The following is a 21,054-nucleotide window of genomic DNA, read 5'->3' on the forward strand; positions in this document are numbered from 1 at the left end:
CTCTGGTCTTTGGTATTGAGCAGTGCCTTAAGCTCGAACCTTCACGGGGAGTTCTACTGCTGCTGGGTGCGTAGAACTCTTGCAGCAGCAAATTATCTGGGCACCCCCATCAGCAGGATTTCTTTAATAATTAAGTTAAAAACCAGGAAATTTGGTTGTATTGGTGTCTAGCAGTCTGTGCGCCGCTGTGCAAGGTAGTGAACTTCCGGACACACCGGGGGTGCCCGATCCACGAGTGTTCTCCCAGTGCATGAGGCTCCCTCTACCTACCCTCAGGAAAACGATCCAAAGGAGAGAGAGTACATGACGCATTGCACATTCTTTTTTATGCATAAGCATTTTCCTTTTTGTCTTACCTTATTCTAGATAAGGTTTTATAAAAGCTGGAAATGGTTCGCCTCGCTTTTATTGCTGTAGGTATTGCAGCGCTGTTGCGTGGTCAAGGAACATGCGCAAGCACAGGCCAGAACGGTCCACAAACAAGTAAGCTAATTCTAAGTGTGTGTAGCGTTTTGAGTTCTAGAGAGGATTTGCAGACGATGTTAGGCATGTGGTGGGTATTTCTGCTACTGCAGGTGCGCTGAACTGTCTGAGCGATATGAATGAGCCCAGGACTGCAGCCGGACTGTCTGAACTCAAGGCCCCAGCAGCGAGCACAGAGCAAACGAAAGTAGCGAACGCCCTGGGAAAAGAGGGAAAAACAGAAACCACAAAATATCTGCAAGACCTTTGCACGGACCTCATTGCGGTACGACCCGTCACAGTGGCTGTTTTTGCGCCTCTTCACGTAAAACTCCAGTTAAGGTCCGTGGCATATGTAAAATATGTAGGTGAAATGCGTGCGTATAAGAGCTCCCCTCTGTCTACGCTATGCATAGGTTAATACAAACTCGCAGACGAATCCCCCGAAGACCACCACAAAGGGCACTGTCGCTTACCACGTACAAACAGGTTCAGAAGGCAGCTGCTCTGCGGCAGTTGACTACTGGAAAAGCGGATTCTCACTGTTTAACAATCAGCTACCACCTTCTTACAGCTCAAGTAGTCCAAGCGATATCTACAAGAACGGCCAAGCCGTGTCATTTGTTGCTCTTTACAACCCGAAGCCCGGTCCCACTGCCGAATGTGCATTCGTTAAATGCCCCGCAACCACGAACACAACACCTAGTACACCGCCGTCTAGTTCGGGTGGCTCTCAAACCCCAAACTCCCAGGGAGTGAGTAATGGACTCAGCAGTCCCCAAAATCAGTCGCAAGAGGAAAAGAACCCCGTGTCATCGGCGGCAGCAGCAGGTCACAGTGTTGAACCCAGTTCAAATGAGCAAAACAGCCCTAGTGATGATGCAAATCAGGCCAGAGTCATAAGACTTGCCGGAGCTTCGGGGTCCAACGCACAAGAGTCTGATTCTAAGACCGTGAACGCCGTAGTTTGTCTTGTCAGCCCTCCGGCCTTGGAAGATGGCAAAGCACCTTTTACGTGAGTCTAAATTCTGCAGTCAAAGCTGCACCAACTGGGGAGATAGAACGTGGAGAGTTGCATGTAGACAAAAAACCTGGGGTTTTTCTTTGCTTTCAGTGTTCAACACCGGTGCTGACGCAGTGTTCTGAATTTTGCGCTTGTTCTGCTGGGGTGTACAGCGAACAGATTTGGGCTCAGATCTCCGACTCAATTATTAACGGCACTTCCAAGGCTAGCCCAGCTTCGCTTCTAATGCTTGCCGCAGTAAGCGCGTCTGCGCTTATTTTTTACTAGATCTAAACGCCGTGCTGGCCAAATGGAGGCTGTAACCTCCTTGCGGCCTGCATCCATGTGCTTTCGTGTGTTCGGCAGTATCGTAAAGCCGCCTGCATCCATGCGCTTTCATGTGTTCGGCAGTATCGTAAAGCTTGCCGCCCGCATCCATGTGCTTTCGTTTGCTCGGCAGTATCGTAAAGTAACTCTGCTTCCGAGCGTAGTTCGTTTCTGATATCCTATTTTGCATGTAAACATGGAGGTAAGAATGGTAAAACCTCAGTTCGCTGCTCTTGCATCGTAGGCAAGAGGTTCAGGAGTTTCCGTGATGTTTTTATTGCTTTCCTGCTCGACCGTTTTCTCACGACTTTCCTTAGCTAAGTGATTTGCACGTTGATGCTCTGCCCCTCTCCGTCTACCATTACCAGCCTTACGCAACTCGTGCCACGCATCCCTAGGCGAACCCCAGATAGTCAACACTACACACCAGCTCCAGCAGTACTGCCCCTGACGTGTCTTGAAAGTTGTTGGGCCTCCAGATTTCCAGAGTGCTGTTTCCCCACGTAGACAAGAAATAAAACTGACCGTGGATTGCACAAGGAGGACTCTCAGAAATTTAGTTGGCGACTTTATGTAACCTCCACCCCTTGCCCTTCCCTTCATCGCGCTTTGCGACAAATCCTTATTTGCACTCATCTTTCGGTGCTTTCCTCCTACTCTGATTCGAGATCCAGCTCACCACGCTGCTTGTGCCATGCGCACGGCTCTTTGTGTTACAACAGTTAGTACTGACAGGAAATTCAGTGCCCTGCCCAGCACACCTTCAAGATATACTCCACAAAAGCTCGTTTGAAGCACTACTTGGATGCTTTCTTGCTTTCAGATTTAATAAGCCGCAACACACAGCTTCTCTTCCAAAATCGAATTGATGGAGATGCTTTAGGAATCGCGCACGAGACACGTGTCAGGATCAGTAGCCGTACTGCAGAGCACTAGGGCTGTCTGCACCTGTAAAGCGTATGTTCATTCTCGCACAAGCACATGGCATCCACAATAATATATACACAGCTGTAATCTTGAAGACTAGAGGGGTCACGTGTCACATACCAGGGCAACTGAATACGCAGGACCTGACCACTCCCAACTGAACAACCACGGTGGATGAGGCTGTTAAGCAGCAACATAACAGCTTATATAGCCGGGTGTGGTGGCACTTAGACCCGAGGAAATGACACGCTGCGTCAGGTCCAATCACTCGAGAAGCTAGCACATCTATTCACATAGTAGTCCATTGTCTTTTTGCTGGCAACTGACAGCCTGTATGCTAGGAAAGCAAGAGGGTGCTGGCCTAAATGAGATTCAGTTTCCCTCGCCTGCCCCCACTGAATTCAGGGACTGGCGGCCCAATTGCGAGCGCTTACGTTATGAAGGAGCTTGCTCTAAGACGTGCCAGTTCTTGATGCTAAAAATGTCTGCATGCTAAAAGAGTACGAGTTGGCACTGATTGTTGGCCGGAGGCTGGCAGGTGCAAAGTCGGGTGACGCTGCGTTTGTAATCCATGATTCAAAGCGCAGGATTTTATTTTCATTGTTCACTGCTTTCGAGGCGGGAACAAGTCTCTCATTTTTTGGTTTGTCTGTCTGCCGCATTCTGGATCATGATACTACTTGAACAGGCCAGACTCCGGGCAAACACTTTCCAGTAATTAGAACAGATTCAGCTCGAGTGCCGTTCCGATGCTTCCAGCTGGTTCGAAGCTTGTTTGCAAGTGGTACGCATTCGAGCTCGATAACTTGGCATCTTATTAGCCTAATATGCTCATTTTGTTATTGAATATTGCATGTCCTGTATTCAACAGGACAGTGCTTTTACCGTTCCCGTGCAGTCTGCCCTATTGCCTTGAAATCTCGGCGGTGCACGCTTCCTTACAGGTATGGCTTCCATGCGGACTGATTGGCGAACAGCTTTGCATCTCCTTCTGAACTGTGTTGGGGCAGGGCTGGCGGGTGGGTGTTTGCAAATAGTTTCTCTCGAGAAGCGGGGTGCTTTTTTTGCGCCTGTATTCTAAGGATCACATGTACTCCCACATATTTGCAATCATTGTATTTTTATGTGTAAGCGGAAACTGACACGCTATCGCCGTAAAAAATGGGGGCACTTTGGGAGGTAGCTCAGAGAGAGAGAGAAGAATCTCTGGGGATGCTACCCACACTATGTTACGAACATTAAGGTCACTAGGCATTCATTTGTACGGATACAGAGCAACGCTGTCCTTTCTAGCTGCGTTCAGCTTTGTTATCACAAACAGTCTATTCTTTGAGGCATTTGAAGGGATCCCAAGCGGGCGCTTCAGCCGGCGAGCTAGCCTCGTGGTGCTCGCCTGCACTCACGCGACATGAAGCCTTGGCCCGTCCTTCTGCATTCAAGCCTCTGCAAATTGCTGTTTCCCTGCGCCTCTAAGGCTGGGTGGCACAAATTTGTGTGGCGCCCTCCCCCCCCATCCCCCCCTGATCCGTCTAGCGCTCCAGCCATGCAGGCTCTCCTCCGGGCTGTGCAGTGGCTGTTACTGTGACATACGCCACTCCGGCTGGCTGGCTGTGCAGCGGCGATTTTTCTTCATATTCCGGAGTAGAAGCCGAGAGGGAGGCCTTTCCATGGCCCAAGCCCCGTTAGGTTGCCGCGCGTTCCCGCATGTTTTTAGCTAGCTAGCTAGCTATCGAGCTCGCTAGGCACCAGGCCGATGGTGTCGCTATCCTCGACGGGTGCCAGCGGGGGAGGGCGTCTCCGTATGAGGGCGTCCAAGCTGCAGAATTGCACGAGGTCTGTGCACATGGGGCACGCCAAGGCCACAATAAAGCGTCGCAGCGACGCGTTGTCTCGATGGAGGAGCCAAAGAGGAGCGGCTACAATGGGAGCTAGGGGGGCAGCGAGCAGCAGCAAAAGCAGCAGAGTGACCAACTGAGCCGCTGCGACGCAAATGAGCAACACCACTAGCTGCTGGAAATATTGACACCAGTCAATTCCCCAGCGCAGCAGGAGCCTTTTGGAGGCACTGCGTTTCCATGCCAGAGGCATCCGCCTCCTGCAGGCTGCAAGGGAGGCCCCCCCCGGTGCCTCTGTGTCTTGCTCTACCCAGTCGGTGCTCTCCAGCAAGTACTCCCCCTGCCTGTATCCGAAGTGCTTCTCTGCCTGTCGCATTAGGACTTTGAGCGTAAACAGCCACAAAAGCTCCTCGATAAGAAGCGCAGCCGCGTATATGTCGCAAGAGTCTGCCAAAGACCCTTCGGAAGCCCTTGCCACGGTGGGAGCAGGCAGTTCATAGGGAGGCCACAGCTCGAGGAGCTGCCATGCGGCGACTGTGCTCAAAAAGTCTAGCAGCAGCACCCGCTTTGGACGCCTGGAGCGGTCCCGTCGGATTACCATTTTGACTGCCAAGAGGCCTAGCGCTCCCCAGCTCAGCAGTTGCCTCACACGCAGGCCCATACTGCCCGCCGAAGAGGCGCAGGCATCCGCACTGCTCAACACCTGCAAGAAACTCCCGCTTGGCTCTTCTGCACTCGCCGCTGCCGCTGCCGCTGCTGCCACTGCTGCAGTCGCCGTTGCTGCAGAACTGTGTGCCTCGAGAAGAAGAGGCGGCGTCCCCTGCACATCGCTGAGTGCCTTGGGCAACGAGGCCTCTGGGGGGGCAGGGAGATCAGCGCCACTTGCGGGGGGGGAAGGGGGGTGCTGTCTCAAGAGAAACTCTCTCTCTGCAGAGCTGCTTGAGGCTGGGGGTGCGCTAGCCTCCGCCGCATGCGCGTTGGCGGCGTGGAGAGGCTCTGCGGGGTGCTGCCCTGAAGCCCTTTCCACGAAGGCAGCGCCCCCCTCGAGACGCAGCGCATCGTTCGACGTCCACCGATTTCCTCTAAAAAACACAGGGTGTCTCTCCTGTTCCAGAAGCCGCGATAGGGCCATCTTGAGCGCTAGAGCCAGCCGTGTCGAGCCGCTCCTGCGGCAGCAGTGCATGCGCCTGGGCTACGGGCGCCACCACGGCTGCTGGTGCTTGGGGGAAGGAAGAACGAGAGGCAAAGGAACCGAGGTGGCTGAAATCTAGAGGCCTCAACTGCAGGAGGAGGCATGAGTCCTGTCCGGTGTCTCGGCAGCTCTAGGAGGAATTCGCGCAAAGCGCCGACGTTGCCGCATCGGAAGACGCCGGTACTGCTGCTATCGCAGCAGTCAATGCAGGGCCCTCGGCACGCAGGAAGCAAATCAGAGCACCCCGAATTCGCGTCTTTGTGAATGCCTTTCCCCTTGGTTTAACAAGCAGTCTGGCGAGACGAGCCCCCATGAAGCAGCACCAGCACTCAGCTGGAGGCTATGTTAAGGGCGCTCCAAGCCCCAGCGCTCGCAAGCGGCGGCTGTCTACAGAGCGGTGCTTCGGTCTGCTCGCAGCGGAGGGCAAAGAGATGAGTGAAAAGGGGCGCCTTGCTGCTCTTACCGCAAACTGCTCGCAATGCTGCGAGGAGTTGCACTCAAAGGGCCCTGGGAGGATCCGCCGCAAGATAGTCCGAAGTCCCTTAATATAAAAGAACATAAAAAGGAGGAGAAAAGGAAGAAACCTGCCACCGACTCGGACTGCTGCAGAGCTGCCCCACTTTCAGCGGCTCTTCTGCCCGCCACAGCTCCGACGCCTTTGCGTACTAATGACCCCTTGGATAAGGGTATCCCGAGGAAACACCCCCTAATTTTATGTTTTTTATCATGTATAATTTTATTACGTATCAAATGGGCTATTTCTTGCCACAGTTTCACCTAGAGTCACTCCACATTGCACCCCTAATACGCCACAGTCCGCTGTTGGTCCGGCACGGCCTGATACACTGCATTTTTTGCCTGGTGTCTGGGTGAAGGGTTCTGAAATTTTGCTATGCTTGTAGACAGAAAGTACAGAAAAGCGCTTTGAACATTTCTCTTACCGTTCGCTGCTCTTGCAAAAGCTTTCCTTGGTCTGTCTGCTTCCTGTATGTGTTTGCATCCAACACTACGAGTGCCTCCGCGTTTCCTCAGCACCTGGTGCGCTCATTCATAACCGCTCTTCTCTTGTCGGTTTCCTCAATTTAAATTCAAAAAGGCTATTCTTAACTGCTAGTAGTCACCTGTGGCACCCCCGCACACATGGGAAGCAGGGTGTGTGCATCCCTGAAAGTGCACTAGGAAAATGGCGGGTACCGCGTGCCTCATCAGGGCATCCTGCACACGGAGCACCTGACCTGAAGCCCGTGAAACGCTCTCAAAATTTTACACCGCCGCTATCCAATCGTCCCCAAGAGGTCTCCTATCCCGCCGTCCTCACCCCATTCAGCCCCAGCCTGACATCTTGAAAGCACACAGTGCTCAAGAAGCTACACCCTCTGAGCAGTCGAAACATGTGTATACAGTCACAGGCTGTGACTTGAAGCACACTGCCGTAGTATGCAGACATGCCGCATGGAGTCAGTTTCCCTATGCAACACCAGCGACCTCGCTACATTGTCCTTACGCCTTACTAAATCTTTTTGACAAACGCCTACTGCAGTAGCGATTAGAAAAACGTGGGGTAGACCGCTTGAATCAAGCCTTGTTCGCTCGCTGACCCATCTGTACAACTCTTGGAGCGTCCTTCCGCGTGTTGCATGCCATGACCACGGCCTACTCCGGTGCACGAAATCCTAAATCCTTTCTATCGATGGTGCCTGTACGCAGACACTTAGCTCCAGACTCAATACAAGCTGAAGATAAAGTGCTGGACGGTGCAGGGGAACTCCCTTCTTTCTCCTGCCCGCGCCCCTTAAAGTTCCCACATGAGGCAGGATGGGCGGCTGGGGTGCTTGTAACTGTGCCCTCTCAGCACTCCAAGCATTCACGGCTACTTTCACATGTAATCTAGCAAAAATGCACGCATCACCACGTCCTTTTATCGGTCAAATAGCACCTTGCAAAATAAATTAGGATATGCCAACCGGAAACTAAGCGGTAATTTCAGCAGTTTTACTTCGTTGAATGTGACTAGTGTAGCATAAAGTGTATGAGTGTAGCCAGGCTCACTACACTAAGTCCCGCCTTTAAGCTCACTGTTGGAAAGATGCTCTTCTTTAAGCAGTAAAGGCTTGGTACCCCTACAAGCTGACCGGTGCATACATGCCGGTAGACAGTCCTGCACACTTCGTTGATCAAGTTTCCACAGCAAGGCTTCATTATGAGTCTCTCACTGGAGGATGGCCAGGTGCGGCAAGGGATTCAATGCTTTTTCGTAATTCGACAACTCGAAAGCATTCACAAAGATCAAGCCATACCCGAGCCTGTTATAAGCGAAGCCTCGGCACCATCTACTACACCAGTCATATTCAACTACGAAATATAAAGGGTTTTACCACTTGGCTTGTCTGGTCTTACGTCCCAGGTTTCGCACACTAGCACAAGCTTAGTATGATAGGAGTCAAAGTTGTGTGCGTATGTGCCAAATGCTAAGTTCAGCTAGCCGTGAATGCTCGGAGTGCTAAAAGGATGCAGCTACTCGCATCCTAGCTGTCTCTTTCGCCTAATGTCTGTAACGGTAAGGCGAGCAGTAAGGAAAAGCGGGGTATCGATTTTAACACTTTGAGAACTCTCTATTAAGCGTGTATTGAGTCTTGACTTAAGTGTGTCCCTAGGGAGACCTTCGGGGGGGCGTTGCACAGAGCAACCGGGGGATGGGATGCTTGTATAGTAGCAGACTGTAGCTCTGTTCAAGTTAAAAAGGTCTATTAGATTGTCGCTCTCCACAAGGACACCCTAGGATGGGCTTCTCAGGGGTTCAGCGAGACGAGTTGAAGAAAAACTGCGTGGGTGACTACAGCGCAGCTCCCTCGAGTTCCTTCAAAGATCTTTAAGCTGCAAGCACACCAGAGGGGACGAGCTGCAGCACGCGAGCCTTCGATTCTCCATGCAAATTGCATATTACAGGTTTTGATCGTTTTGGCTTGACCCTGTGTTGTGAGTCGTCGTTGGGGGACTGTCCGATGTCAATTCATGCTGGTTGTACGCCCCCGAAGTTTCCGTCTATCCTAAGAGAAGTCCGCTTGTTTGTTCGGCCTCTAGGCGTAAACGCACGACTGCCTCTCATGCAAAGGGCCCTCAGAAGTCTGTCCGTCCTGACAGATGATTCTGTGTTTGTCCACTGAGCGACAGGAGGAGTTCCCCGTGCACCTTTTTACGAGAAGCGATGGTCAGCTCCTGTGCTATTCATAAATCGTGTCAGACTACGATGGTGTAGTTAAAAATCGTACGTCTATGTGCGAGTTTTTTGGAGTGCCACGAAGGCAAGCAACCCCACCTGCATGAACACGGTGGTCGCCACGGCAGCCGCCCATTCCTGCTGCAACTCCCCAGCGCCCCTTTTGCCCCCTCTTTTCAATGCCCATGTTAGCCTGAAGCCCTATACTGTAAATGTAGATTCTCTTTAGTGTCAACGACCGCTTCCAGGCCGCCTTAGTGTGAGGGGGGGCCTTCCACCTGCACCGTGCGCCGTTTGCTTATACACCCGAAACGGTTTCTCTTGGGGGCAGATCTTTGTCCTTCAGTCATTCCATCTATATTAAACCTACATTATCGCGCTCTCTTCCATTCCCTGCACCAAAGCTCCCGCCCACAACCTTAATTGAACCGAGGAAATCCCGCCCTCTCCCTCCCTACTTCCCTCCCCTTGATCCTAGGCGTTCTTCGGTGGAGTGACTGCCCACGAGTTGCCTCCTGTCATACCGTGCCATGAGTCTAACGACCGCTTCCCCGGCGCCCTCCTCGGCGGGCTGCCAGCGTGATGCAGATCCCAGTAGCGTGGGCATGATGGAGGGGGCCTTCTTTGTCAGCCGCACGGAGCTTTTGGACTGGGTAAACAGCACTTTGGGCCTTAGCCTCTCTCGGGTGGAGCAGTGCGCATCAGGCTGCGTTTACTTGCAGGCGCTAGACTGCCTCTTCGGGCCAAGAAGCCGCGTCGCCATGAGCAAGGTGAAGTGGGCTGCAAGGCACGAATACGAATTCGTGCAGAATTACAAATTGCTGCAGGCGGCGTTTGATGCTCATGACGTGCACAAGCACATAGAAGTCAGCAGGCTGGTAAAGGCCAAGTACCAGGACAACCTCGAGTTCCTACAGTGGCTTAAAGCCTTCTGCGATCGACAAGCCTCCGTCTACGCCACAGACGTTCCGTATGATCCAATAGAACGCAGGCGGGTAAGATTACTGAGCCCTATGCAGGCAAAAAGAGGTCCCCACGGCCGATGCGTGTTCATGCCTTGGGTGCTTGGGGTTCGCGTTATACATCACAGATGCTTCGGTGCTGTCTCTTTGTGCGTGCGCGCTTTCGGCCAGTTTTTGCCAATTTTCGTGCGTATCTTCTGCGTCAGCGTGTGGAGGGAGACGGGGGAAAAGAGGGGTCGAAAAAGTGGGGGAAGCACAGAGGGAGGAAGGGGGGAATATGGGGCGGAAATAGAGGGAGGAAGCGGGAAAAACGGATGGGAAGAAGGGGAAAGATGAGGGGAAAGACGCTTTTTTGTGGAAATACTGGCATTCTCTGGTCGTGCAAATGTTGCATTTGGCCCCCAACGCCTCCTCCGGCCATGGTCTATTTTGCATGTATTCAGGTGCCGTGTGTTTGTGTTTGTGTGTTTGTGTGCGCTCTTACAGTTGGGGGTGGGGCCCTTCCCTGCGTGGGCCCCAGTGGGCCCCGAGGCAGCACCCCCCCGGAAGCCTCTTGCAGCGTTTGCCTCTTCGACTGCAGCAGCGAAGCCAACGGCATCAGCGAACGCACTCAATCGGTGCAGCGTGCTGCACAAGCAGCAGAAACCAGCAGCAGCAGGAGCAGCAGCAGTGGGCCACTCCAGCGGCCCTCTGCAGAAAAGGCAGCATCTGCAGCAGCATGAGCAGCAGCGCAGTAGTAGGGGCGACTCTGCGGAGGCAACGGCAGCCGCTGTGGCGTCTCTGCAAGGCGAGCTTCAGCAAGCCATCCTAGAGCGCGATTTCTATTACAGCAAACTCCGGAGAATCGAAATCTTGTGCGCTACTCCCGGGCAGGAGACGCTGAGTGTCGCCGAGGTACAGGCGATCCTGTATGCGAAAGACCATGAAGAGACCCCAGAAGCTTAGAAAAGACGCACTGGCGTTAAAAAGGAGGAAGCGCGGCGGCGCAGCAGAGGGAAGCCTCACTGCGAGTAGCCCACAAGAAGGGGCCGGGGAAAAGGGAACGGGTGAAACATTTCAGTTCTGCATGTTACATTCGTCTGACAGTCATCTGCTGCCCTTTGCTAGTGCAGAGGGTGCCCATAGGCCCGCGCTAACATACATGCACGCGTGTAGCTACATGCGCATACATCCTATGTATATCGATCTGTATAAATAAAGGCTCTTCAAAAGCCCCAAGGGAGTACGAAGAGTTTGAACGATGCGCTAACGCATGTATGTAGTACATGGATAAATGGCGTTTTCCCGCACTCATCGGTGAGACTCCCAGTTTGCGCGTCCTTCCGGAGAGGCTGAAAAGCCTCTGCTGCATACCGCCGCCATGTCTTTTGTTGCTATGACGGCAGCAGGGGCGGACTGCGAAGCGGCTGCCTCTGCGTTCGCAGTGAATGACAGCAGCCTCGACAGCTCTTAGGGTGCTGAACCACTGCCCTTTCCCCCCTTCCTCCCTCTCCCTCTCTGCCCCTTTCCCTCCTCTCCCCCGTTGCAGCGCATCGGAAGACTCTCGCCTCGATACCTCCCATGGAGGCTTCGCTCAAAAGAAGGCACTCCTGGCGCCGGGGTAGGTGGTGCTTTCTTGGTCTCGGTCGTTTGGGTGTACAACACTGTGGAATGAAAAGCGCCAAGAGGCAGTGAGCCGCCGGCTCTGTTCAAATAGTTCAAATTCGAGAATCAAGACGCTTGCATGCCACACGCGGGTACCTCAACTCACTCTTACGGGGCAGGAGCGACTGACAGACGGGCGCAATGATCTGCGTTTAGGGTGTCTCGCTCCCGCAGTGTGCCCGTGGATCTGTCCCCCTGTGTCTTGGCAAGTTTGCGCGAAGCACAAAACCGTTCATGGGGGTCTTTTTTGATAGGTAGTCACGATCTGCATTTCAAAAAGCGTCTATAAAACTGCAGGTGCGGCTACAGCCGTTGCCGTTCTCGGGTCGATCGGGGGGGGAGGGCCCCCTGCTGAGGGGCCCCTCACTTCGAAGGGGGCGAAGGCGTGAGGCGGCGCTGCTGGGGAGGGCATGGGCGAGAGGACCGCGATCTTGAAGCGCGGTCGAGCGGGAACACCATCAAAAAGCTTTAAAAATTAGAAAAAAGGGTTTTAAAAGAGGGTTTTCCTCTCGCACTTTACGCGCTTTCTAGGCAGCGGCAGATGGGAAGCATTGACCTTTCGCTTCCCAAGGACCGGTGGGTGGTGGGAGCTCCTTGCGAAAAAAGTACAGGCCGTACAGAGACATGCAGCAGCGAAATAGTGCGCTGTGTGGCTTACTGCTGCTCGTCTAAAGCACTGAGAGAAGAAGACTCGACAACAAGCAACAGCAGCTGCAGTGCGTTGCCACAGCTGTTCAGCATCGACAGCGGCCGCAGTATTTACCCCCAAGCCCAACGAGCACCGTTACAATGCGTGTATCATGTCCAGGCGAGCCGATAGCGAGAACTCAAGCTGCAGGGGCAGAAGCCGCAGCGGAGGACATGTCGAAGCACCCTTCTTCGCTGCATCCATGCTGTACAGACTTCCTGCCAAATGTAGCAGTCGCATCAGCAGCAAGGAATGGCGGCTGGCTCGTCCTAAAGCCCTGCCTCAGCGGTGACAGCAGCAACAGCAGTGACAGCAGCAACAGCAGTGACAGCAGTGACAGCAGCAACAGCAGCAACAGCAGTGACAGCAGCAACAGCAGCAACAGCAGTGACAGCAGCAACAGCAGTGACAGCAGCGACAAGGAACATGCTAGCATCAGCAGCAACAAGGCGGGCCGTACAGGCTCTTCTTACAAGTGGTGCTGGACGGACTTTGCAGCAGACGACGTTTTGAAGACAGCGCCGTCTTCCCAACCAGCCACTTTAAAATCCCCATCATCAGAAACACCGCCATCAGAAACATTAGCATCGGAAACATTAGCAGCTCAAGCAGAAGAAGCAGCACTGGAGGGTCTTGCTGCGTCATACTGTGCGCACCCTGCCGCCTTGCTGCATCGCCAGGCGTTCGGCGATTATCTGTTGCTGCTGCAGCAGCAGCAACACCAATGGCTGCAAGATATTTGCAGCTGCTGCCACGCAGGCAGAGAGACGCAGCTATGCGAGCTGCTGCAGCATGTGCATGACGCGTTCGCCTTCACGTTTTTCAGGGAGGCAGCGGCAGCAGCAGCCGCAGCTGCTGCAACGTCACCCCGCCTAGCAGGAGAAGAGGCTGGTGCTGAGGACAGAAATGATGCAGAAGCCTCTGCTTTAGCGGCGGCAGCAGCTGCAGCGAGTGCTGCTCACAAGGCTAATCGTGCCCCTCCACACGGATTTCTCATAGAATGTGGTCCAGGCAAGTCTCATAGCAATCAGGTGTCCATACACACATACATATACAAATATATATATTACACATATACATAGATTTATATACATACATACAACCGGCCGGTGCGGTTGTGTAGGTGTTACTGATGGTCGAAATTTGTGAGATGCTGCATGCACACTTCCATACATACATACATGCATACATTCCCCCTTCCCACTGCTGCTGCTGCTGCGTCTGTTGTTGAGAGTGCTAAGTTCTGCTTCTCGTTACAAAAACTGCTCCTGCTGCTGCATCCGTTTTTCTTTGCGAGGCGCTTGGGATTGCAAAAAGCACTCCTGCAGATCTGTGAGTTTTGGGGGTTTGTTGTTTTTTAATGGCGGTGCAGGTCAAGGCGTGCGGCACTTTTGTCGCGCCATAGCGGCTCACGCGCCTTGGCTGCGGCGGTCTAAAAGGTTCCCTGCTGCTACGGATGCAGATCAAGGCGATGCAGCAACAGAAACAGCAACGGAGACAGCAACAGCAGCGAAAGCAGCAAGAGCAGCAACAGCAACAGAAGCAGCAGCAGCATCGTCGTGCGAGACTTGTGGATCAGCGGATGGCGGCGGCGCGGTCATAATCCGCATGAGTCTGTATGCGAGCCGCTCCCTGCCCCCCATCAGCAGCAGCAGCAGGAGCACGAGCAGCAGCAGCAGCTTCATTCGCGGAGGCGGCTACACTCAGCAGCTGCCGGAGAGGCAATTGCCTGCGCTCCGAGAGGGGCAAAGCGTTGCTTCGACGCGGCTTTTTTGCTGTGTCGCGGAGGCCCTTCGTGGCAGCCAAGCTGCCGCCTCTGCTGCCGCTGACGCTGCTCCAAAAACTGTTGCATGCGTCCAGCTTTCGCTGCAGCAACAGCTCTCAGCAGTGCTTGCAGAAGCTCGTGCGCGGCAGCTTTTGTTCAGGAAGACCCTTCGGCGTCTGTTAGAGCCGCCTTCGTGCGAACAGCAGCAGCTGCCGCAGCCCCCTTTGACGCGTCTCCAGTTGAGCTTGCTGCTTTCTGCAGGCGGTGCTGTGTTTGTTGTGCTGGAGGGCCTTGCGTCGTTTGGACAGCTGCAGCAACAGCTGTCAGGCAGGAGCAGCAGCAGCCGCAGCGGCAGCAAAGGGGGGGGGCGGGATGTGTCGTTACGGAGCGTGATGCTGCAGCTGCTGTCCTCCTTTGCTGCAGCATGCAGCAGCGAGGGGCTTATGGTGTTTGTGCTTACGCCGTTCAGTGCTGTGGACGCTGCTGGCACCATGCCTGCTGCGCTTTCCACGAAGGGTTTGCTGCCGCTGCGGCAGCGTCTCGGAGAGCTTCTGGGGGAGGATATGCTGCAGCCGTCCCTCATAGAGGGGGTGCTCTCGCTGCCTTGTACCTTGTCGGAGGAGCAGCGCGCAGACATCTTGCAGCTGCTGCTCCGGCGGGTGTTCTCCGCAGCAGCAGCAGCCCCTGCTGCAAAAGCCACCGAGCGTCAGATCCGGAAGCTGGCACGGTGAGGCTTTTGAGGCTTTCGTGCTGACCTCGGCCTGTCTCTGTGCTACTACGCACATGCAGCACTCTGGCCAGTCAATAGTTGTGGTGATGGTGGTAATGCTGCTGCTGCTAGGGCATTATTGGTGGCTTGTTATGAAGGGGGCCTGGCGGCTGCATTGAACTCTTCCGCTGCCAAGCGAGACGCTCCTCCTGTTGGCACCTTGCAACTGCCACTAGCTTTTGCTGCTTGCGCTGTGTCTGCAGCCTGGGAGCCCTATGGAGTTGCGGCTTCTCGGTAGCTGATCTGCGCTGTCTCGTGAGTGCCGCTGTATCCAGCTGCATGCAACAGCAACTGCGCAGCGGCGGTGCGGGCAGCAAGGGCAGCAGCAAGGGCAGCGACAACACATGCAGCGAGTGCAGTGGCAGCAAATGCAGCAAATGCAGTGGCAACAAGAACGGAATGTTGAGTGCTGCAAATCTCCGAGAGGCGTTGCTCTCTGTATGCCCATCCGCCGTTCGGCTGATGCACGTGGGGGCAGTGCAGCGGGTATTCCCGCCGCTGTCCAGCCCGCAAAATGCGGAAGACAATGAGCTTTTTGCAAATTCTGCAGGATCTCCCTCCTCCGCTGCACGGCTCACTTATTTCACGTATACCCGCAGCAGAAGCTGCAGCGACACCTCCGGATACTCGGACACGTGCAGCAGCAGCGATGCGAGTGGAAGGGCCAGCGATGAGAGCAGCAGCGACGGGGAGCAACTCAGCAGCAGGAGGCAGTGCAGCAGGACGAGGTGTTGGTGTGGGAGCTGCCGTTTGAGAACCTCTTTCGGTCTGGCAGCCGTCATCGGGCAGCGCCTGCTGGTGCGGCGGCTGCGAAACGAAGTGATCGAGCCCTTTAAGCGTCGAATTCGCCAACTCTCTGATGCTGCTGCGCTTCCTCATGCTGAGCTTGCGACAACTCCACTGGGGTATATTCTGGAGGGACCTGCAGGGGCTGGTAAGGATGCAACTGCATCGTAAAGCATGCGTGCGATGATCTTCCCGCCTGTCCAAATACGTCTTCCGTAAACGCTTCCTAGGCCTACCAGTCGCGCTGCTCGTCACCTGGTCCTATTTTCGATGAGACACTCCCTAGCGCAGCGGCTTCTGCATTGCTGGGCCTGGCTTGGCTTCCCTACATCTCTCTATATACATATATATATATATATATATATATATATAGATACAGATGTAAAATATACACAATGGACATCTACATACGTATATCTATATATATCTACATCTATATATATATATATATGTATATATATATATAGATGTATGTAGTCTTTTCTGGACGTTGCAACGGCCCGTGTCACCAGCCGTCATGAGAGTCTGTCGCCGTGTCTCTCTCTCACTCTCTCCTTGTTTCTCCTCAGTACAACTAGAACCGCTATGCCGCTGTTTCTGCTGCAGGCAAGTCCTTTATCTGTGGCTGCATAGCGCATTCTGCGGGCGCTATTTTCGTGCGGGTGTCGGCGGCCGACTTGCTGCGAAAGGAGGTGGCGGCTGCAGATAAGCAGCTGCTGCGAATTTTTGCTTCCTTGCGCTCATGCATCCCTGCGGTGCTGCTCATCGAGGACATCGACATCCTTTGCAGCAGTGATGGTAGCAGTAAGGTCGCAGGAACGCTTTTGCAGCAGCTTGATGAAATTGCACTTAGTAGGGCCTTTAGCAGAGAGGAAGGGTCAAGGCGAGCTGCAGCAGGCGTGCTGCTCCTTGCCACTGCGCGAGACGCCACGCGGATTGATTCCAGGCTCCTTGTTGTAAGGCTTGCTGCTTGCGCGTGCTTGCTTCTTTGTGACGGCTGTGTGACGCTGCTTCTTTGTGGCTGCGAAGGCGGCGGCTCAGCGCATGCCACTCCATCTGTGGCCTTTTACGTGCCGGTTCATGCGCATGCGCTGCAGCCTCACCGCCTCGGCGGGATCTTCACGTTAGAAGGCAGCAGCGGGAGCAGCAGCAGCGACGTCGCTTCCGCAGTTGCTGCGGCGGCAGCATTGCTGCAGCGCTGTCTCATTGGTCGCTGCAGCCCCTCCATCCGGAGGCGAGACTTGCGGCAGCTGATGCACGAGCTTGTAAGCTACAGCAGGCAAGACCCCTCAGAGGTAGCGAGGGGAGAGGTAGAGCCTCTATCGGCCTCCTTGTGTGTGTCTTTATGCCAAGAGGCCGCTGTCGCTGCAGTAAGGCGGCAGCGACAGAGTGCTGAGCAGCAGCGCGGTGTATTTATTGAGCTTTGCGACCTTAAAGAGGTAGTTTGCCGCTACAAGTTACAAGCGCGGCGATGATGAGTGACTGCGGCTGTCTGTCCGCCGCTGGCCCTCTCACTCCGCGGGTAGCTATACGAAGGACAGAGAGAGAGCGCTACGATTGCTGCGGGAGAGTCGAACTGCGCTAAGACAGCCGCCGCATGCAGCGTAAAGCAGTGCTGCCACGGGAATTTGGCTTTTTCAATGTTGCTTCTGCGGCCTTGCTGGCCTTACGTATCCCTAATGCGTTCGTTCCATACTGCGCTATATATTACAGATATATACGAAGCTCTACTCGGGGTTGCGGTCAAAGTTACATACACATATATATATATATATATATATACATAAACATATACATACACATACACACGGGAGAAGCAGCGTAACAAAAACAACTTTCCCTGACGAGGAGACGCCGCGTTCGCGGCATGCGGCTTAGGACCTGTGGCCGCAAATAAAAGCGCTGATAATTATTCTCTTTCGAATCGCCAACAACGCCCTCCCCGTAAGCGTCTGCTTGTGCGTCCTCTTCGGCGGCTGCAGCGGTTGCTGCTGCTTGCTGCTCCTGCAGCAGTGCAGCGTGCTTCAATAAGCGCCCCCCTCTGCTGTCCGCAGGCAGCAAGCCTCTTCCCCCCTTCCTTGCAGCAAATCCTGCTCAGCAGCAGCCGCCGCAACGGCCGCGTGACACCCCGCCAACATGATGCCTGAGACGGGGCATACACTTTTTTCCAATTCTCCAGCCGCTTCCATGCGCGTGCAATGCAAGCCGCACCAGTGCAGCTGACCACTCTCAGCCCACCGATACACATCATCGCCTGCAAAAATCACGCTGCAGCGCGTGCCTGCACAGACATGGCTCGAGGCTGCTGGGCCGCCCAAGAGGGTATCTGCTGCCGAGGGAAGCGCAGAAGACGCTGAGATAGCCACATTGGCACAAAGAAAGACGCTTACTGCAGCCGCCGCACGAGCCTCAGCCCCCGCTACAGCTGCCTGCTGCTCGGGGGCCTATCTCTGCATGCTTTGCTGCTGTAATTCACGGCCAGGCTGCTGCTGCGCCTCCTTCTTGCTCTGCAGCTGTTGTTGCTGCTGCAGCTGCATGGCTGCCTGCATTTCTGCGAACTGCAAAACGGCTTCATCGACGCCACTGCCGCCGTTGCTGTGCTCAAGTTTACGCTTTTTCGGGATGCCTCCTTCATGAGTCTGCAGTTCTTCCGACCGCAGGAGGGGAAGCAGCCCCTCCTGCTGCTGCTGCAGCAACTGCGTGCGAAGCTTCCTTCTCTGCACCTCCTTCTTGCACTGTGCAATAAACGTGTGCCTCGAGACACTCCTGCAGCTACCACCCCCCTTAGCCTTTGCGAGAGATGGCTGCTGCAGCACCCTTTGCCACAAGTAGGGGCTTTCGGCGAGCCTGCGCAGTCGCTTGCAGACGAAAGGAACGACTGCGGCCACTTCTAGGGGAGTCAGCAGCTGCAGCACTAAAAGAAGCAACTCATCACTCAGACGTTGTAGGAGCCAACAGTGTGAGCCAGGAACTCCTTCTTCTGCAAAACTGGAATATTCGCTGCTGCCGCCACTGCAAGACCCTCCTAAGAAGCCCCTATTGCTGCCGCTACCGTAACCCCCTACATATCCTAGGCCGTCGACGTCCATCCTCATGGAGCGTTCTGCGTTTCTGCATGCGCGGAGACACTGTGACTCTCTCTCTTCTGCCGTCACTGGGAATGCTACGACATCATCTGCCTCGGTGACAGTGGCTGCTGCCTCGTCGGATGCCGTTGCTGCTGCGACCTTGCTGTAGCATGCACCTAGCCCGTTAAGCAGGCAGGCGGCAGCTTGCCGCAAACTGGACCGAAGCAAGACTCTTCCCACACAAAGAGGCGCCGGCTCCGCACTGCGATGTCTGCGAGAAGGCGATCCGCAAAAACTAAGGGGAATTCTCAGGCACTTTTACCGGCCGTATGCCGCCTTTGATCCAGCAGCAGGAGAGCCGCTAGACGCACAGCAGTGCCGTGCGAGGGACTCGTGGAGGGCTAAAGTAAGCGAGCAGCCGCCCACGAAGAAGAGCCCGATCGGATTCTGTAGGACACACTAAGTGCATTTAGCCGCTTTCCTAGGCAGCATGCCCAGCAAGACGCTGCGCATGCAGCCGGAGAGTCTTGACCCGGCTGCGCGCTCTGGAGGGTGCCGCTGCCGCGGTAAAATCCTCTCGAAGGCGCAGCAGCGACCCCAAGAATGTCTGAAAGAACTCGAAAAGCCAAGTCGAAAAGGAGGAAGTGTACACGAATCGTTTGTGTGGACATCTAGAGGCGCGGGGGGGGAGTCGCAGCGGTAGATATAAGTGGCTGGCAGCGGACTGCCGGCGGGGGGACTCAACCCCAGCAGGGGGAAGGAATTCTCATAAGACGCAGCAGCAGTAATGCTTTCGGAGTCTCTTGTTCACTAGTAGGAGAATTGCGCGTTTGTATGCATACATATATGTGTGTGGTGCGTGCGGCCACATGCATTCAGATCCATGCATGTTGATGTAGGGAAGAGGCTTTATCCAGTGTGATCGCTCACACGGCAGCAGCAATATACGGAGAAAGAACGTACGGACGCGCAGCAGAATCCTGAGACCAGGACGGCTCTTCAGCAGCTGTATGCAGGAAGCACCATGAAGGATTTCGCCTATTGCTTCTTGCCCTTTGGGGGTTTACTGGCGGCTTTGCTGATTTTCGTGCCGACAAGGCGCGTCCATAGGGGGTGTGTATCGCTCTGCTGCCTACACCTCCAACTGGGGCCTCTGCGCATTGGCATTGCCGCTTCCATATGCTTGTATTCGCTGATCCGCCTCAGCTTCACCGTCATCAAGCTGCGAGAAGTGTATGCAGCCGCAGCAAAGCCCGAAACTGCCGCAGCCTTAGCAGCGGCGGGGATGCCTGGCAACGTCGGTGCTGTAGTGAAAGGATCTAGCAGCTACCAGCTGCGGCATGAGCGGAATTTGTGGATCGAGTTGTTCTGTCTGGTGCTGTGGCTCTTTGTATGGCGGTGCGGCAAACTTTTGGGCAAGCAGTGGCAGTGTATCGACGCTCTTAATGCTGAGGTAGTCCTCCTCAAGCGAAATCTGGAAGAAAGCTCTGCAAGCGAGACACGCCCCAAGAGCTCGGAAAACGCCAGCAAGGAGGGTGGCAAGGAGGCAGTTATCTGTCGAGAAGCAGACACTACCACGCATGCCAAGTAAAAACACACAAGCTGTACTGAACGAGAGAGAGGGAGAGCTAGAGAGAGAGGGAGAGCTAGAGAGAGAGGGAGAGCTAGAGAGCAAGAGAGAAACAGAGAGGGAGAGAGAGCTAGAGGGCAAGAGAGAAACAGAGAGGGAGAGAGAGCTAGAGAACACCATCAGAAAAAGCATACCCCATCACACCATCAAGACGATGTGTGAAGCATTTGCCTCTTTTTGGCTAATGTTGCCGTCTGTCCTTCGCTCGAAGCAGCCACCGCTTCTCCCGTGCCTGCATTTACCGCGCTGCTCCTGTTTACAAGACTCTGAGCTCGCCTTCCACATAGTCTGCCAGCAGCTTCCCACTGCCTCGCTGTGTATGCGGCGAATGCCTCTGCGCAGGGACAGAGGCAGCATCGAAATGATGCGCCGGAGGAAACCCGTGGTGACGGCGGCTGCGGAATGAATGACTAGAAATGCATCCTTCTCTGCATGCGTCTCGCGCTGGCTCCGGCTGTGCCGTGTCTCTTCTCAGCATTAGGCCCCCCTGCTCATTTTTCGCGAACCACCACCCTCACACGTGCCCCCTCCTTCCCGTTTTCTCTCCGCAGTAGGCTCCTCGCCGATTCCTACTCGCTCTCTTTTTCAGCCTTTCGCAGTTACCTGTCACAGAGGCAGGCAGGCGCTGCTTCCTAGTTCTCATGCCGGTGCTGCTGCAAAAGGAAGGGGCACGACAAACAACACGTTGCTGCTGATGTAGGCAGGCAGGGCTTCCTACATACTTCCGCGTTGCAGCAACAAGGGCTGCAGCAGCTGCTACCACTCGAGAGCGCAGCGAC

General features: G+C 54.6%; 5 protein-coding genes and 1 pseudogene across 5 annotated transcripts; 4 read left to right on the top strand and 2 right to left on the bottom strand.

The window, feature by feature from the left end:
* The first annotated feature begins 389 nt into the window (after nt 1–389).
* On the top strand, nt 390–1,753 carry LOC34617576 (putative protein TPRXL). The gene is made up of 4 exons (XM_026337178.1): nt 390–483; nt 537–787; nt 879–1,477; nt 1,639–1,753. Exons 1-4 carry the CDS (start codon nt 390–392, stop codon nt 1,751–1,753), a joined length of 1,059 nt encoding a protein of 352 aa, XP_026192963.1.
* Nucleotides 1,754–3,387: 1,634 nt separating this feature from the next.
* On the bottom strand, nt 3,388–5,686 carry LOC34617575. The gene is made up of 3 exons (XM_026337179.1): nt 4,466–5,686; nt 3,594–3,796; nt 3,388–3,541 (listed from the first exon to the last, which is right to left on the bottom strand). Exons 1-3 carry the CDS (start codon nt 5,684–5,686, stop codon nt 3,388–3,390), a joined length of 1,578 nt encoding a protein of 525 aa, XP_026192964.1.
* A 3,807-nt stretch (nt 5,687–9,493) lies between these two features.
* On the top strand, nt 9,494–10,870 carry LOC34617574 (microtubule-associated protein RP/EB family member 1A). The gene is made up of 2 exons (XM_022730938.2): nt 9,494–9,958; nt 10,412–10,870. Exons 1-2 carry the CDS (start codon nt 9,494–9,496, stop codon nt 10,868–10,870), a joined length of 924 nt encoding a protein of 307 aa, XP_022589289.2.
* A 1,488-nt stretch (nt 10,871–12,358) lies between these two features.
* LOC113147254 lies at nt 12,359–16,959 on the top strand (the record flags this gene model as incomplete). The annotated part of the gene is made up of 8 exons (XM_026337180.1): nt 12,359–12,563; nt 12,756–13,229; nt 13,630–14,081; nt 14,118–14,288; nt 14,610–14,749; nt 14,995–15,725; nt 16,184–16,533; nt 16,675–16,959. Coding segments are annotated over exons 1-8 (2,808 nt in total), but the record flags the coding sequence as incomplete, so codon positions are not given.
* A 284-nt stretch (nt 16,960–17,243) lies between these two features.
* On the bottom strand, nt 17,244–19,534 carry LOC34617572 (annotated as a pseudogene).
* Nucleotides 19,535–19,669: 135 nt separating this feature from the next.
* Nucleotides 19,670–20,689, top strand: LOC34617571. The gene is made up of 2 exons (XM_026337181.1): nt 19,670–20,232; nt 20,563–20,689. Exons 1-2 carry the CDS (start codon nt 19,670–19,672, stop codon nt 20,687–20,689), a joined length of 690 nt encoding a protein of 229 aa, XP_026192966.1.
* Nucleotides 20,690–21,054: the final 365 nt, after the last annotated feature.

This window comes from Cyclospora cayetanensis, unplaced genomic scaffold (assembly GCF_002999335.1).
Source record: "Cyclospora cayetanensis isolate NF1_C8 unplaced genomic scaffold, CcayRef3 CcayRef3_contig_17, whole genome shotgun sequence".
NCBI classification, from domain to species: domain Eukaryota; phylum Apicomplexa; class Conoidasida; order Eucoccidiorida; family Eimeriidae; genus Cyclospora; species Cyclospora cayetanensis.

Coding starts and splice junctions, on each gene's coding strand:
- LOC34617575 (XM_026337179.1), bottom strand. CDS start 5,686: ATGGCCCTATCGCGGCTTCTGGAACAGGAGAGACACCCTGTGTTTTTT. Junction 3,797..4,465: donor ATAGCGACACCATCGGCCTG/GTGCCTAGCGAG, acceptor TGTGATCCTTAG/AATACAGGCGCAAAAAAAGC. Junction 3,542..3,593: donor ACGGGAACGGTAAAAGCACT/GTCCTGTTGAAT, acceptor TGAGCATATTAG/GCTAATAAGATGCCAAGTTA.
- LOC34617571 (XM_026337181.1), top strand. CDS start 19,670: ATGAAGGATTTCGCCTATTGCTTCTTGCCCTTTGGGGGTTTACTGGCG. Junction 20,233..20,562: donor GACACTACCACGCATGCCAA/GTAAAAACACAC, acceptor CCTTCCACATAG/TCTGCCAGCAGCTTCCCACT.
- LOC34617576 (XM_026337178.1), top strand. CDS start 390: ATGGTTCGCCTCGCTTTTATTGCTGTAGGTATTGCAGCGCTGTTGCGT. Junction 484..536: donor CCAGAACGGTCCACAAACAA/GTAAGCTAATTC, acceptor GAGGATTTGCAG/ACGATGTTAGGCATGTGGTG. Junction 788..878: donor CTGTTTTTGCGCCTCTTCAC/GTAAAACTCCAG, acceptor CGCTATGCATAG/GTTAATACAAACTCGCAGAC.
- LOC34617574 (XM_022730938.2), top strand. CDS start 9,494: ATGAGTCTAACGACCGCTTCCCCGGCGCCCTCCTCGGCGGGCTGCCAG. Junction 9,959..10,411: donor ATCCAATAGAACGCAGGCGG/GTAAGATTACTG, acceptor GCGCTCTTACAG/TTGGGGGTGGGGCCCTTCCC.